The sequence below is a fragment of the Vanessa atalanta genome, chromosome 24, assembly GCF_905147765.1.
Source record: "Vanessa atalanta chromosome 24, ilVanAtal1.2, whole genome shotgun sequence".
NCBI lineage: Eukaryota > Metazoa > Arthropoda > Insecta > Lepidoptera > Nymphalidae > Vanessa > Vanessa atalanta.
Window position 1 is genome coordinate 8,268,822 of NC_061894.1, and position 18,952 is coordinate 8,287,773.

General features: G+C 34.9%; 1 protein-coding gene across 1 annotated transcript in view; it reads right to left on the reverse strand.

The window, feature by feature from the left end:
• Window positions 1-802: 802 nt before the first annotated feature.
• Window positions 803-18,952, reverse strand: part of LOC125073599 (tubulin beta chain-like) — a 34,825-nt gene continuing 16,675 nt past the window's right edge. Inside the window, exons 2-3 of the mRNA XM_047684484.1 lie at window positions 4,430-4,538; window positions 803-2,357 (exon numbers count right to left, since the gene is read on the reverse strand). Of these exons, the coding sequence (XP_047540440.1) occupies window positions 1,150-2,357; window positions 4,430-4,538 (1,317 nt within the window). The 3' untranslated portion in view covers window positions 803-1,149. The remainder of the gene's footprint in view (window positions 2,358-4,429; window positions 4,539-18,952) is intronic.

Here is an 18,952-nt window from a genome sequence, read left to right on the forward strand (position 1 = left end):
TAGAACGAAATGAGGCATGTTATGAAATAAAATAAAAATATTTGTCTATTACTTGTTTTTATTAATACTTTTCATCGACAAGAGGAGGCCCAGTATTTAAAACGCGTGCATCTTAACCGATGATTCCGGGTTCAAAGATAAAACAAGCACCACTGAATTTTCATGTGCTTAATATGTGTTTATAATTCATCTCGTGCTCGGCGGTGAAGGAAAACATCGTGAGGAAACCTGCATGTGTCTAATTGAGGAGGAGAGGAGGCCTTTAGCCCAGCAGTGGGAAAATTTACAGGCTGCTAATGCTATGCTAAAAAAAAAACTTCATCGTTTACAAAAGTTCTTCCAATGTTTAAACACTAACGTAGTTTAGGGAAAGCGTTGTCTCTTGTATTGTATGTTTAATATAATGGAATATTGTTTTAACTTTTTTGTTAGAACAATTGTAATTATTGGCAAATGCTGTTGATTTATTTCATTGTTTATTGTTACTTAGTACATAATATATAGCTAAAGCAACTTCGTTCCGTTTTTACTTTCTATCCTAAGTTATATTTAGTTTTCTATGTTCACACCGCGATGTATTTATTAAATAAATAAATATAGGACAACATCAAATACATTACTCTTATACATGAAAAGCAGAAGTAACGACGGTACCACTTACACCCAGACCCAAAAACTAATGAGCTTTTTCTACATCGACTTGGCCATGACGTACCCATGAAAACTTGTGTACCACCTGTGACCACGGAGGTCGTAAATTTTTTTAATATTATGTGTTTTGGCGGAACAATAAAACGAAAAGTATTGTTTAAAACATTTATTTATAAATTAATATATAAAAGCATACAAGACAATATAACTTATAGTAAGAAATGCACGGATTGGTACGTTCCTATCGTTTATCGAATACAAAACAGACTTCGAATAATAATACTATTCAATATAATAAAATATAATTGCACTCCGACGACCGGTCACCAGCGCGGTGACGGGCTGCAGTGCGGTGCGAGATTAGCTTTTGATCTGATCTGTCAGCGTAAAGACACTTTGGTACTTTTTGAAAATGCACTCGACTTAGCCTCTAATTTCGTTGGAAATATATAAAATAGAATATTTGAGTTTGATTATAAGGATCTCCAGCCTTTCGAATCAGTCGTGGTGCTCGTCCTGAGCGAGCTCTTCCATATCTTCCTGGTCGAATTCCGTGTCGTCTTCGGCGGTCGCCTCCTGGTACTGCTGGTACTCGGAGACCAGGTCGTTGACGTTGCTCTCCGCCTCGTTGAACTCCATCTCGTCCATGCCCTCGCCGGTGTACCAATGCAAGAACGCTTTGCGTCTGAACATAGCCGTGAACTGCTCCGATATTCTCTTGAACAACTCCTGGATGGCTGTCGTGTTACCGATGAACGTAGAGGACATTTTGAGGCCTTTGGGGGGAATGTCGCACACGGCAGTCTTAACGTTGTTCGGGATCCATTCAACGAAGAAGCTGCTGTTTTTATTTTGAATGGACAGCATCTGCTCGTCGACTTCCTTCATGGACATGCGACCACGGAAGATGGCGGCGACGGTGAGGTAACGGCCGTGACGTGGGTCGCAAGCCGCCATCATGTTCTTAGCGTCGAACATCTGTTGCGTGAGTTCGGGCACGGTGAGTGCACGGTATTGCTGGCTGCCACGAGACGTCAGCGGGGCGAAACCGGGCATGAAGAAGTGGAGACGTGGGAACGGCACCATGTTCACGGCCAGTTTGCGGAGATCCGCATTCAGCTGACCGGGGAACCTGAGGCAAGTCGTGACTCCGGACATAGTGAGCGATACCAAGTGATTCAGATCTCCGTATGTTGGGTTGGGCACTTTGAGGGTTCTGTAGCAGATGTCGTAGAGAGCTTCGTTGTCTATGCAGTAAGTTTCATCTGTGTTTTCGACTAGCTGGTGGATGGACAGTACTGCGTTGTAGGGTTCGACGACAGTGTCGGAGACTTTAGGGGAGGGAACGACAGAGTACGTGTTCATAATTCTGTCCGGATACTCTTCCCTGATCTTGGAGATAAGGAGCGTTCCCATGCCGGAGCCGGTACCGCCGCCGAGGGAGTGCGTGAGCTGGAATCCTTGGAGGCAGTCGCAGTTCTCGCACTCCTTGCGGACGACGTCTAAGACGGCGTCCACGAGCTCGGCCCCCTCGGTGTAGTGTCCCTTGGCCCAGTTGTTGCCGGCGCCGGACTGGCCGAACACGAAGTTGTCGGGGCGGAAGAGCTGCCCGTAGCCGCCGGAGCGCACCGCGTCCATCGTGCCGGGCTCGAGGTCGAGCAGGATGGCGCGGGGGACGTACTTGCCGCCGCTCTCCTTCGTCGCAACTGTTGACAAAAACCTCCTTGTTAACATACTATTCACATCTGAACTAATATTATCATTTGAGTTTATACATATTATTTGAGTTCTTTTGGAACTAAATAATAGTAAATTTATTTGATTTTATTTTATAATATTTGAGAAACACTATTGTTTAAATTATATATTTAAATACGTTTTGAATTGTATATACCAGTTAAAATCCAATTAAAAAAAGAATACAAACATTTTAAACATTTCAGTGTTTCTAGTTGTTGTAATGTTTGAACGAAATATTTCCGATCCGTAATCCATTGTCAATAATATTGAATAAAATCGATATAAATATATCAATTTACAAAAGCGTAGCGTGTTGCATTACACGCTTCGCATTCAGTGTTAAATATCTTCGAGTAAAACATTGTGAAAGATTACGAATGAGCGATTTAAATCATGGCGTTATATTTAAGACACATAGATGGCTATGAATCATCTGAATAAAACAAAGATGTGAGTTCATTGAACTGGTTATCGGGTTAATTGTAAGAGGGTTTATGACCGCTGTTGTTTTACGTTCTGTGAAATAAACTGCTCTCTTTCTAGTCATATCTTAAACCAACGATTAACACAAATCGTTCAATGGTGTTCTGTATTGGAAGAAAATTATTGCATCAAAAATGTATTGTTTATAACGATTTATAAATTAACTTCAAAATCTTTTCTTGTTTTCCTTGATAGTTTGGTTAGAGAACTATAGAACTGCGATGCAATTAGCAGTTTTTATTTACGATAATAGATGGCGTTAGAAGCAATCTCCGTCGCTACGCTCCGCCGCGCAACGAAAGTACTGTTAGGCGGTTACACGATTCTGCAGTTTCAAGTGGGTATTTATATTTTTAAAAAACTGGTAAAGCGTGAAACGTAATGGAATATTTATTTTGTATCTGACCTGTTTACATTTATTTGAAATTATTAAAAAGACACTAATATAAAGATAATATAATGTCTAGAAAAAAATTTAACTACGAAAAATTACATATTAAACATTGGCGCTCTAAGAAATAAAACCATTCCTATCATCACAGACTCCACCACTCCACTAACCCTGGTAGCTACGATGATGCCTTGTGCCTGTGGTTGGCACTGGCACGCTCTTTGCTGGAACACAACAATACGTATTGCTGTTTGGTGGTGGAATATCTGACGGGTTGCAAAGACAACCTACCACCAAGTAAATCTGTGTCTCAAACGCCTACCATCAAACGACACAAAACATATTTCTTTCATTGTAACTCAAAAACAAATATTATTTTCTCATAAAATAAAAACGGTCGTGTTAAAAGGAAGACCGTAAAGCATAAAACGTCTTCAAAATCACATTAAGTTTAACATTTCCTTATATTGTATAGATGTATAAATTTATCGTTTCCTCTGTGACATACAAACGTACAAACTGTTTAAACATTGAACTGTCTTGTTATACGAACCAAATTCGAAAATTCCTTTTTTATATGGGATTCTCGCTTGGTCCCATTACAATATGGTTTTATTGTTGACTACTAGCTATGGTCTGCATGATTTACCCGCGTTTTATTTGAGTCTACGCAGGGTCGGATCTACCATATGGCTTTTGGGCTTCAGCACAGGGCCCCGTGGATTCAAGGGCACTCCAGATAAGTCAACTATTTACTAGCACCACAATGTTTGTACGCGGTAGTGTCTACTAGCCATCAGGTGCACATTTCGCCAGACCGTCTCATCGTTGCAGAACTGTCGATAGTTTGACTATCGATAGTTGACCTCGAAAACCATTCAGGATATCGATAGTATCGATAGCTCTCTGTAAGCAATTATTGGTAGCAGCGATACTATTGATAGTTTGGATTAAAAGTAATGGTTTTTGCAATACTATCGATAGTATTGCTCATGGGGAGCTAATACTATCAATAGTATTGACACGTGACAATACTATCGATAGACTATCGATACTATCGCTAACACCTTAACTATCGATAGTCTATCGATATGCAACGCTAGTCCATCTACCAATTTAATAAAGAAAATACAACAAACGTCCCATGTACGTGTGTATACATACCAGAGGCCTCATTGTAATATACGGAGATGCGTTCCAGTTGCAGATCACTGGTCCCGCGGTACACGCCAGTCGGGTCGATGCCGTGCTCCTCAGATATTATCTCCCAGAACTGTGGACAAATTTATATTATTATTAACTTGTCTAGTAAAGGCTGAAGATCGCCCATCACGAGTCGAACAAAAGTCAACTAAATAGTCACATTTCATTGGTCGTCTAGAGATTAACGAGACGAAACCGGCATGTAAGTCGATCGTAAGAAATGATCTTACCAATACAAGGTCACGCGCATTAACCAATGGCAAGTTCCTTTGGGGGCTCGATTCGTGAAATGGAGCATAGAGAACTTGGCCCAATAAAAGTTATTTTAGGGTATTTAGAAAATCAGCTTCACGATCCGACGGTTGATGTTTCGCCGGTCGTGTTGGATTGCCATCCCATCAGATAGCTTTGAAAATTACTTGGCGGTGTGACAGCCCATCTGGGAACCACCCACTCATCAGATGTTCTACCGCCAAATAACAGTAGGTACTCAGTATTGTTGTGTTCCGGTTTAAAAAGGCGAGTGAGCCAGTGCAACTATAGGCACAAGAGACATAACATCTTAGTTCCCAAGGTTGGTGGCGAATTGGCGATGTAAGCAATGGTTATTATTTCTTACAGCGCCATTGTATATGGGCGGTGGTGACCACTCAGCATCAGGTAGTCCATAAGCGCTTCCACCAATCATTGCCATATAAAAAAATCAACGATGCAATATCGCAAAATTGGAAGTTACTTTCAAGTAGTAAAATTAAATAAAGTTCTATTTAATAATGAAGATTTGTTTGTACTAAATTACTTTAACTTTACTCGGAGACATACAGGTAGCATTACGCTTATCTGTACATATATATTAATCAAATTCTTCCTGAATGAATATTTTATAACTGTCTGTGTGTGCGTGTTATGTTTTCCCAATAACTTTGTTATGGCGAGGTGACCTTACATTCGGGACAGTTCTGTTTGCTTCATTGATTTTCCTTAAAACAATACTCAAGAGTTGTCGATGTAATTCTAGGAATTCACATTGACGTGCACAAACATAATATACTTTAATAACATAATTAGTAATTATGCCGTCTTAACTAATTATACATATATATTATATCGTTTATATAATTGTTTGTTTGTTACGATTTAAAGTATTAACTCAACCGATTATCGTGGAATTATAGAAAAAGACATAGCGTACCGCCTGCCCTACGCTTAACACTCTGTCAAGGCAAGGGGAACCAAGTGAAATGTTTCGTTTATTTAAAATAGTTAACCAGGCTAGAAAATAGGCTACCTGGACACTATAAGTAATAAATAATATTAACAGCCTGTAAATTTCCCCGCTGCTGGGCTAAGGCCTCCTCTCCCTTTGATGAGGCACACGCAGGTTTCCTCACGATGTTTTCCTTCACCGTCGATCACGAGATGAATTACAAACGCAAATTAAGCACATGAAAATTCAGTGGTGCTTGCCTGGGTTTAAAGCCGCAATCATCAGTTAAGATGCACGCGTTCTAATCTCGGCTCTCTGTTCGAAATATTTGCTATTATTTACATCGTCGATGCACCACCACCTTTGGAAACTTGGAAGCTAAGATGTTATGTCCCTTCTTGGTTACACTGGCACAATCTCTCTTTAAACAGGAACACGATTATACCAAGTTTTGCTGTTTGGGGGTAGAATATCCATGTAGGGGCAATTAAAAGGGGGATGGCACAAAGTTAAATCAAGACAAGGTATGTCCTTCATAAAAGGGCAAAAGTGAATTATTGCTTAGATTATTAGGACGATCATGTCAAACACTGTTAGTATGGATGTACGTATTTTTTTTTTGTTGTAATGTTTATTTGATTTATATGTATTGCTTTCATATTTTAATTAATGCGATTATATCATCATTGTTGAAAGAAGGTTAAAAAAACGTAAACAGTCGACACGACATAAGTGTCATGTGTCAATGTCAAGTGTGAAGTGTCAACGAAAGCCGTACTAGTATCGCTAATCGCTTTAGATCGTGTTTTTTCCACCCTAAATGTCAACTAGATGCCGTTATATATATTAACCTCGCTTATGAGTGAATTGCACATATTATATATGTAAAATTGTACAATAATTAAATAGTTAGGTGTACCTGAAAGCAATATGTCGTTTTTAATATAATTTTTAATATTGGCAAATCCCAAGACAGTATCGTAATAAACGAACTCATGGGATTTTTATCAGCATCATCAAAGAATTTGTATTTTTATTAATTTATTATTTATAGCAGAACAGAAAAACAATCAAATGGACCAATGGTAAGACGGACATTACTCTGCTTTTATATAAGTATGTATATGTGTTTTGCAAAAATCCTAGGACGATTGTAAAAAAACTTTACAATTGGAATTTAAGGATAGTTTTCAGAAACGTCCGATTTTTTTTGGGTGCATTCCAAAATCCATCGTAATGCAATGATCCGATTTGTTTCATTATTCCACAAGCTAATATAAATTGTCACGGCAATCGCTTGAACTGTGTAGAAGTAAATTTGATGCGACTTATTGTCGAGTTACAAAAACGTCTATGACACAATAAATATACGTGCCATTTTGGTAATCGTTTCGTTTCGTTAAAAAAACTATATTACGAGTTAGTGGTAGGGATTTGTGCAAGCCCGCCTGGATAGGATAACCATTCATCAGATATTCTATCGCCAAACAGCAAAACTTAGTATAAATGTGTTCCTGTTTTAAGAGTGCCAGTGTAACCAAGAAGGGACATAACATCTTAGCTTCCAAAGATGGTGGCGCATCAACTATGTAAATAATATCAAATATTTCGTATTTGTGTTCCGGGTCACACTTCAGACGAATGAGTCAGTATAAATACAGGCACAAGTTTGTTCTTAGTTCCCAAGTTCGGTCCCATTGGTCTATGGACTGATTACTCAGGTGACCCATAGTCCGCCTACCTATACCAAACAAACCAGTTTCCACTGCATTGATAGTTTTATTTATACACGTTTATACACACGATTGAATGATTGTGGTAACAGTGTCAGTGACGTCAGGACTCCAACTACGGATGAATATAGATAACATAACGAACACTGAGAACTAATGACTAATTATACTAAAAAGATAGATTCAGACTTGATGATAACCTTCATATGTAGAAGACTTCATGATAAAGTTAATTTTCACGCAATCTAGTACGCATTTGATGGAAAGGAAAGAAAATTATTCCGATCTAATATTTGATTAATACAATTATTTTATTGGTTATATTTTAATTCATGCTATGTTTATATTGTATATCTTTCGTACTTACCAGGATTATATATAGATTATTTTCAAGTATTTACACTTTAATAGCACTGAATTAATATTATCAATCGATTTAGCGCAGTAACGTTTGTTACACGTTTGACGTCGTCAGCTTCGTGTTCAATACTGACTCACGCTAACATAAACAAACTATTTTTGTTTTTCCTTTAAGATAGCGAGTAGCGATTTCAAATTCAATTAACTAATGATTCCTTTGGCGTTACTGATATATTTTATTAATGTGTTTTATGAGGAACTAGTTAACGCCTGCTATGCGATGCAGTGATTCGATATGTCTCGTGTTTCTACACGCATGTCAGACTACACGAAGTGTCTACCAAAGATAACTTTTGGAATCAATTTATGGGTCCTGACCTTTGAGAAATATTAACGTCACATCCGTACACTTGGCTCGGCGCCAATAAGGACACAATATCAACTCAATCAGATATTGGATTTGGCATGAATAATTAATTCATTTATATTTTTCTAATTCCCGAATATGTATGGAATCGATGCATTCATTTTTTTTAAATAATAACCTTTATTGTTACCTACCTAATTCGGTAATGATATTTTTAGTGATACTTCTTTTGTCGTGTTAACTACACACACACACACACATAAAAACTACACGATGAAGTTGCTCGCCAAGCCGCACATTAAGTGCCAAGGCGCGCGAAATACACAACTTATCTTATTTTAAAAATTAAACTATTTTTAATTACGCTAATGAAGTCGAACTTATCATGCGTACATAAGTACAAACAGTTATTCTTCTATGATATAGTATATAGTCATAAAGCTATGTCTATTTTGTCATATAGTATATCTACTGTTTATTGCAAGTAGCTATTAATCTATTCTTCTATTATATATGTGAAAGTAACTCTGTCTGTCTGTCGCTCTTTCACTGTCAAACCAATGAACCGAATTTATTGAAATTTGGTATGAAGCAAACTTGAACTCCAAGGAAAGACATAGGCTATTATTTTGCCTAGGACATGACAACCAACCCCCTAAAACTCGATCGAAGCCGCAGGCGACGGCTAGATAATCATACATTAAATTTTGTTGCGTATGTACATATATAATCCATACTAACATTACAACTGTGAAAGATACTCTGTCTGTTTTTCTGTCACGCTTTCAGTATCAGTCTTTAGTTGGTAAAAAAAAAAAAATGGCTTTGTGCAAGCCCGTCTGGATATGTACCACCCACTCATGATATCAGATATATTAAGCAGTACTCAGTTATGTTATATTCCGGTTTGAGCGAGTAAGCCGGTGTTGCTACAGGCACAAGGGATATGACACGTTAATTCCCAAGGTTGGTGGCGCATTGAGGATCTAAGGTATGGTTTATTATTTCTTAAAGCGCCATCGTCATTTCGTAAAAAACAAAAAACAATTTTTTTATAAAATTTTGTATGAAACAAGCTTGAATTCCAAAACGATATCACCAGTTGATATTAAATAATACGTTGCTTTTAAAAATTTATGATTTTATTATAGAATCGATTACAGTTCTATCTATAAAAATCTGATTAGCTCTAATGTGTTGCGGTTTGTTAATAATTTTAATGGCGTCCATCAAGTTGCACCGAACACGTTGTTAATTGCTTGCTAATGGCTCCTTTGATGCCATTGACCACAATACGTAGAATAAAACATTAAAAAATAACTAAATGCATCAGATTCATAACTTTTTTTTAATATTATTGAAATGGAAATTAGGCTTTTGCGACAACGTTTTATCAAAGTCGATTTAAATGCTTTTTTTTTTAATGTAAGTATATTTAATTTTTAAAATAAATTTATTGTTTAACTTAATACACGTATGTACAGCTAGGGGAAGTGTTGACCTTTGAACAATTTCATTTGAACATATCTTTATTTTATAACGTTCGTAAGTATCCGCTAAGTAAGTTTGAAAATTTAAACTTTAATGGAAGTTTCGACTGTATGTATTTTGATAAACATATTTAATGACGGGAGAATGAATCTGAATCGTTTTTCGTATACCTTTGTGATGTCAATAATCAATCAACGATATCCCTTGCTGAAAATGACGTTTGAAACGAGCCCAGGCCCCCTATATGGCTCTTGTGACAAGGGTTACTTTCCGTCCGGTTTACATGATCTTTAAAATCACTTAAAGAAAGCCGATCTTTAGCTAAAATATTCACAATAAATCCGTAGGTACTCACGATATAAATTTCTTGATGAGTCGAATATTTGATATCCGTGAAAGCAATGTTCTTAAATGTTATGCTTAAGAATTTATTATATAGATAAACATTACTAATGTTTATTAAATTTTTAATGGCTGAGTTTATATAATTTTATTAGTATTGTTTCCGAGCTCGCAGAAGGAGAGGGGAGTCGTTTTAGGTTGCCTAAGTTTTAAGTCGAGATTAGAGATAGCTTCTATCGTCTTAATCATATTATTGTTAACCCTTAATCGGGCGCACGGAACTATTTTCCCACCCTCCCAAGCTAGCTAAAGTCCCATATATTTTGAAATAGCAACTTTTTAGGTTGGATTTTTTTTATACAAAAATAATCTTAGATAATTACATTTCTATGTTTTCAGTTTCAATATTTTTTTAAATGATTTTATATACACTGACATCCAACATGACCCAAGAATATATTCGTAAGCCAAGAAAAACAGATTTTTAGTTCCGATTAAGGGTTAACCGATATACTACGAAAAATTAATTAAAATTAAAACGATTTTAATATATATTTTTTATCTGTTGCAGTAAAGCACTTAAGGCTTTATTTTATTATTTAGCAAATGAAATTTAAAGTACGTACAGGCAATTTGTATAAAACGAGGGGATCAGACCCCTTACTGAGCTATTGTATCTAGTAACAATGAGTTCCATTATGATATAAAACAAGTTAAGACATGTTTTAACGAGAGCCCTACGGTTAGGAGTTATTATAGGTGGGGACAAACTCATATTCAATTTCCATACAATACAAATTGATGTTACTTTTGCAAACACTGCAAAATTCAGACTTAAGCATTTATAAATAAGGTTTATTTAACAATGAAATATTATTATTTAAATGATAAAAAACATATTGATTACGTCATTTTTGATTTATATATAGGACTAGTTGTCGCCCGCGATGCTCGTGTATTAGGAGCTGGACGTCAGTTGTTACGTGTAAAAATGCCTTGGAGTTTAAGTTTCCTAGCAAACTCGGTTCGCTGGTTCAAACGGACGGACGGACAGACAGACAGTTACTTTCGCATTTATGATATTATTGTACAAAGTATAGATATATAATTACTCGTTTTTTAATGAACAGTGCTTATATATATTATACGGTAACGAGTAATTACTAAGTTTCTTCTAGAATGGGATATACTTACACCGAATCGATAGCTTTGCGTTCATATCATCTTGTAAAGTGAATTAAGTGGATATCGATTATGTAAATAATCCGTACAAATAATAGTACGAAGGACATTTTCAACACGCTTTTCTGTTGTACTATAAATGGTCACCACTGACCGTAGACATACTTTTTGATATATTAACAATTTCTCATCTCATCAATGCACCAACCTTGGGACATAATTTATGTGGCGTTAGTCAATTGCACACACAAACGTTGTAAAAACAACATATGACTCAAAAAGTTTTTTAGTTTATTATTTCTTTATAAAAAAAGGCTTAGTTTGTTATCGAAGATCGCGGATACATTCAATATTATCTACGCGACGGAGTGTTCGTGTAACATGTCGATAAGTGCCAATAATTCATCTCGTGTTCATCGGAAAACGCGAACACCGTAAGGATAACACACACCACAAACCGCGATACCGCGCCCACATAGACGTGAATTTAAGTTTTTTTTTTTTAATAATCGCAGTGCTAATGTCCAAGGAGTTTCTAATACTTGACAGAGTTTAAAGCCAGTGTAACTACAGGCACAAATTACGTAACATATAAGTACATATAATATAATGATAGTGATCCTGCTCGACACTGTCATGGAACCTGCAAGAGTCAGATGAAAAGCTTCCACATGTGTCCAAAACCATACTGGAAATTAATGAGTTCTTAACCGTCTAGGATGAGGCCTTTGACCAGGACATTTACAAATCTTTTATACAATAAGCTAGTAAACTAGAAAAAAGAAAAGTAACTCATATCAATGGTGGATTCGGAGGAAGGGTGTCTAAGGAGCTCTAGAAAAAGGAAAGTTAACTTGATAATAATTAAACTTTCTAAACTACCAGAAGCAGAATAAAATGTTGTGTGACTTTTATTTGTTAACTTTTGTAAAATCCCCCTCAGCCTCCTCTCAGCTGGTTCAAGAGCTTCTCAAACGACAATTCTGGGTCTGCTACGAACTCATATAATTAAGTACGATACAATGACATTACAAAGAAGCTCCCATTCGACATGTTATTAGATCCATTATTTTATTGACACAGATAAAAAATGTTTTTTGTTTTTAATTTGCTCGGTCGATATTATCTGTCACTAAATTACAGTTTGTCAAACATGCGATGTCAAATTGACCGTCGCGTGTGGAAGTACCGTAATGACGTGGGTCGAAGTACTCACTTTTGACGTTTCGTTTTTGTTTTTCTGCCTATGTTTTTTTTTAGTATAACAAAACACGATGAAATTGTTTCGGATTAATTTATTAATAAAAAATATCATTAGTTTCAACACGAATATGTTGTTCGTGAATTTCACACTGGAAGAACTATTTTCATTTTATGCAGAAAGTCTAGACTACTTTCAATTACTCTGTACCGTCACAGTTTTATGTTTTCAAATGAGGCTGATGAAACAAGGCACTTGCTCAATGTCGTCGAACCTGCAACCTATGAGGAAAAACACCGCGCCATCTCTACAATCAAATCTGATAAATGTCATTGTAAGCTGGCAAATGAACATTTCACGTGACCACTAAATGATTTTAATGAATGAAATTAATTAATGGCATTATACTGACAAATGAAAGGATTGCGATCGTAATTTCAACCAACCACGAATCAAAGATGAACTGTCAAAGTGCAAATTTAACATGTCTTTAATTGTTTTGATTAGTCGAAAGCATAAGTATGATTATATACTATTTGTTTAAACATTTATTATGAACGAATGATATTGTGAACTGATTTGTTTTATAATGCGTTATAAGAGTTCAGAGAAAAAAATAAAACAAAAAAATAATCGCCTTCATAATATTCTAGTTGAAAAAAATACGTCAACAAGTTATTCTGCAGTTCACGTTTTATTATTTTCAGGTGGCAATAACGGAACCGCGTTGATAAGTATCGGTAGCCCCGTTTTGTAGCCATTTTTGATATATGGCAACTTCCTGTTTATGAAATAACGGTTTTTATAAACGAAAACATATACTACAGCATATTAACAGTATAGTATATTAACCAACTTTAAAAAAATACAGAAATTACGATATCTGTATGTATGTTCGTGATCCAAACTTAATCAAAATATATATTTTATTCAAGTAAGCTTTTACAATCACTTTTGAATTGTCATTTTACAAACTATATTAAGTGAAGCTACCGCTGGTTCGTAATTTTGATTCTACCTAGAACCGGCAAGAATCTCAGCAGTTACTCTTTATCAATATTTGAAAGTACTGTTGATTTTATCTTAATATCTTATCGTAATTCATAATCACTGATTGAGACTTACCATTCAAAGATTAGCCTCATTGATGGACCAATCGAGTTCAATTTAAATCTATTGTGGGTCCATTATTGCCAGACGGGTCGTCGATTCGAATCTCGAATGTAATTCGTATAAGATGTTTGGGTATTAAATTTAATTTAGTACCTACCTACGTTCCGTTTCACTGTGCACGAGGTGATCGCTAAATTCACGTTACTCGTTACTAAACATAGAGGAAAGTAGACAAAAACATTAAGATTACATATATATCGGAGCGTGGTTACTTTAGTTGTTGATTTGGATAATTAATGAATCGAATCGTTGGCAATAATGTTTGATGGCTGATTTACTTTTAAGAGCGGGTCACCCCGAATGGAGTTGTAAGTGCCATGGCAACGCGAGTCGTTATGTTTTGACAAGCTTCTCGAATGCGATGGTTGCTTCCAAACCCATTTGCTCTTAATCGAGATGAATTATTGTAATCCTTTGATATTATTGTGGTGTACGATTATTGAATCAATGAATACAGTGATTAGACGATATTAAATATCTTTTATTTTATGAATATCTCCATTGCACGCCCACATAGTCTTACAAATGTCGGATCAATCCCCGAACCCAACTGTTCGGCATCCTGCTTCTCCGACATATATAATAATATATAAGTCATACTATTCTATAAAGTAGATTTTATCATACGACCTTTTACTATTAATGTCATTTGTTTTTTTAGATAACTTGTCAAGGAAATACTAACATTTCTACACACAGATACGGTTCAACTAGTGCTAATTGAAACTTGTGATTAAAGGCCTTATGAGTCCACATTTTAGACCTTAGTCTTAACCCAGTAATAAAACGATGTTCATAAGGTTTTCTTATAAGAATTATAAATAATGCTTTACAAACGCAATGACAAATATATACCCCAAAGTCAATTTTCCCGCCATGACGAGTAACTGTCAATGTTTATGTTGACAGATTAAAAAAAATTATAATATAATGACTTTTATAAAATGTGACAGAGACTCGCCTGTAATATACAGATGATAATAATTAATTTTAATATCAAGTATTTTATTCTAATTGAGTCTTGCATACAAAATACTTGTATTTAACTATATCAATAATATTAGTTAGAAGAACATGCGAAAGGAATTCAGCGTGATCTTCCTTTTATATTTAACAGTTGTATACAATTAAATTATATATTTAAAATGCCCTGGAAGCAATCGTAATTCCCAGAGTTTTTTTTTTTTTAATTCTTATTTTATTTTGGGACTTTTGTCCTACAAAGGTACGTCAGTCCCATAGTACTCTTCCCAAAGTTGTATCTCCTAAATATTCACACAAAGAGTATGCAATCAATCTCGAAATCACTAAACATTGAGTCACGATAATTGACGGTACCAAAGTCTTGTTGTAATATTTATTTGCACAAAAGCAGGCCAAAGAAACCAAACAAGAGTTAAAACACTAAAACGACACCCTTACATCCGTTTTATTACAAAGCTCTAATTAAACCAAGTTCCTAGAACCGGAAAATCGATTCAGGTTGACCACGGAAAAGTAACACCTGTTACAAATTTATACAGTTCAAACTCCACTAACAAACTGAACATCGGTCAATTTGTTTTTTACACTAAAATTATATCTAATTACAAGTACATAAGGTTAATATTGGTGTAACTTTAGGCTGTGGTCAGTGGTGAGTTATATGGGCTTCCCTAATTACGGGACAAATGTTATCATTTAAAATTCACCTTTGGGTTGATGAACTAAGATCGATATTTCAATGGCGATTTCTCGATGACGTGTCGGCGACGAAAAGCCTAGACCGACTTCTAGACGGGGTGTAATAAATGTATGGATCTATTGTAGGTACAATTTGTTTCAGCCTCCCCTATTTTCTTTGTACAAACATGTACAATGTACATGCTAATTTTATGAATAGTAATTCTTAAGAGCGTCCACGTTATAAATAGCTACTAGCAAACCGTCACCCCCATTTTGTCTCTGGAGGGGAGAGTTATCTATGTCCTTCCCGGCAACTCAAACTACCTCCAAACCAAATTTGTAAAAAAGTAACAGACAGACATACTTTCATTTATAATATTCGTATAGATTAATTTTAAGTAGACAAAATCCTTACATTTTATTACCTGATTTATATTTATCGATAAAGTTCATTAAAATGAGTAAAATAATTAATAAATAACTTAGCTAAATAGTCCAAATAATAATTAAAAACTACATTTTTTTATTTAAATAAACGAATTATAACTGATGGTCGACTTACACACTTAGTTCAGTCTAAGGTCTTATTCGGCAAATGTCTGTGACGAATGATAAGAAACATCGTTCCAAAACATAAGTAAATAACATATCTATACAATATTTATTTACTAAATAAATAACTAACAGTATCCGTATTTTACTATGTAATCGACTTTAATGCAAAATTTTATTCGAGAACTGTACAAGGGTTTATTGATTAAAACGTATAATACATATATTCAGGATTTATAATGTTGGCAAAAGTTGTTCGTTAATAAAAATATTTTCTTGGTGGTAGGGCTTTGTGCAAGCCCGTCTGGGTAGGTACCACCCACTCATCAGATATTCTACTGCCAAATAACAGTACTCTGTATTGTTGTGTTTCGGCTAGAAGGGTGAGTGAGCCAGTGTAATCACAGGCACAAGGGACATAACATCTTAGTTCCCGAGGTTGGTGGCGCGTAGGTGATGTAAGGAATGGTTAATATTTCTTACAGCGCCTTTGTCTATGGGCGGTGGTGACCACTTACCATCAGGTGGCCCATATGCTCGTCCGTCAACCAATGCCATAAAAAATATATATATCCCAAACCGCATTCGATAACGGTTTTGAACTGTAATCTTTGTCCCTTCTCGTCTAGCTGCTTTATTTACAAATATATAATACCATATTTCCATCTTAGATAGTTCATATATTATATATATCGAAGGGGTTAAGCATCGACTCATTATCAGACATGATGAGATCCGTAATGTATGTAAGTCTATTCGTTCAAGTTCGTAAATACATACATAAAATAAATACATCCTAATTGAACTTTTTGATGATTTTTTTGACATATAAATAAAAGATACGGGCTAACGTACTTTTTTTTGTTGCTTTTATTTGTACAACTCACAAATTATTTCGTCAGTCACGTGCGAAAAGACCAACTTGGTGTCTTGGTGTGCGTGACAGCTACGCTTGACAGTCGCCAAACGTCATTTTTTGATTCATACAGGGACAGATTAAGAAATCTAGAGGTCCTAGGTTAACAAAGGAGCAGAGGTTCCTAATTTATTTAATAAAATAATTTTAACAAATTTTGCCAGTTATTCAATAATTTATTTTTATTTAAATTAAAAAAGTAAAAATATCTTTTTTCGCTGTTTATTTACTATCAGTATATTAAAATTGTTAACTCGTTAGAATTATGTTGTTTTTTTTGGTTCTCTGAAGAAACCTGTGAAGGTCTCAGAGCTGTTGCTCTATAAATCGAAAGTAACTCTGTCTGTTGCTCTATCACTTCCAAACCACTGAAACAAATTTGATGAAATTTAGTATGAAGGAAGCTTGAACTCCAAGGAAGCACATATGCTTTTGTATATCCTTCCACACGACAAATTAAGTATCGTAGTAGTTTATAGCTAAGCTGTTAACGAATTGCGTAAATCTAGTTTGTTTATCTTCATTCCACCTTTAATTGGAATAGGTTATCGTTGAGTTATTCCCGTTGATTAAGGCATAGTTCCCCCCTTTTACTAATGGTATTGATTTCGACTATCCATAGAATGTTTTTCACGACACACAGGCGCCAGTAACAGTGAACGGTAGACGCAGCAATTTCACAAACAAGACAATATTGCCGCCTATTATTATGTCGAACAGATAATATATTTCTCTTTAATATTCATATTTTTATTCTGTGTAATATAATATAAAAAGAAAGTTTCGAAAAAAGATATTTTTATACTGATTTATATTTTTCTTTACTTATTAACTTAAACTTTTTCTTTACAGTGATATTCAGGGCAACAAATTATCTTGTTTCCTTTCAATTGAGTGATAAACTTACGTGGCTGTATGCTACAATGTCCTTGACTTATTCAAGTGGAAAAAAAAATGTCGCGTGCTATATTATTAAAATTTTTCAGGAACTCTAAAAATATATTTGTTTTTTCTTTAGATACATTAAACTTTTAACATCATTCTATCCTAAAATTATTTGCTATTTTAAAGTTCAGTATTAAGTGAATTAGAAAATTGTACCGCTTTCACTCATTGTTTTAGAACAAGGATATGTTAAGACACGGTCAGACACAATTACACATCCGCGAAAGTCTGTCACCGTATAATGTTAACGAGCTAATGATTTCGATTCGGAAAAGCGATCGCTCAAATATAAAGTATATTTATAAATACTAGACAGAATCGAATCGATTATTGCTTCGTTTTCCCGCGCATAAGAAATGAGATATTTTATGATTTTGATTTATTACAATCTCAGTATTATAAAACTAATAACATCCATACTTAATTACTTAATATATTATATTTATATTTTATATCCACACTAATGTTACAAATACGAAAGGAACTCTGTAACGCTTACACGGCTAAACCACTGAATCGAATTTGATGAAATTGAAAATTCACATTATTCTATTAACACTAGGAACAAGAATAAACTTGTTACTCCAAGTACCCGATTACACAGGGTTAGTAACTCTTTTTTGGGGCAATGTATACGTTTTTACAACAAGATCCCAGAAAACGTTCAAAATTATTCAATTATAAAATTCAAAAGAGTCGTTAAAGAGCGTTTGTGTGCTAAAGGATATTACAACACTAATGACTTTTTAGTTGACTGCACACCTTGGGAATGAAATGATCGCCTCCAGGCTGTTTCAAATAACTAAAATTGTACATGGAAAATGGTTAAAAAAATATATATATATATATATATCCCGCTGAGTTTCTTTCGCCGGTTCTTCTCAGGTCCGAGGTGCTAAATTCCGAACCGGTGGCAGATTTTTGACAATCAATAAGCAAGTTTAAACACTTCTATATTGAATAAAGATTTTTGACTTTGACTTTGGTATGAAGTAAATTTGATCCCCAAGATAGACACAGGCTATATTTTTTATACTAACAAGCGGGCGAAAACTATTAATATAAATACAAAAGTAACTCTGTCTGTGACCTCTTCACGATTAAACCGCTAAGGCGATTTCGTTGATTACAATGATTGTGGACACAGAGATTTTTTATTCACCCCACAAACAGTGTTTTTTTATAAATGTCTCGCGAGTAAAGCCGCAGTTTCAGATAGCTAAAATGTAATATTAACAAATAAGTCCACATATTTATTAAGCAATATTTTTAATTATTAAAATTTGGTATTATTTACAAATACCTTATGATAACATCTGTGTAAAAAAGTTGTAAATGATATTAATTATC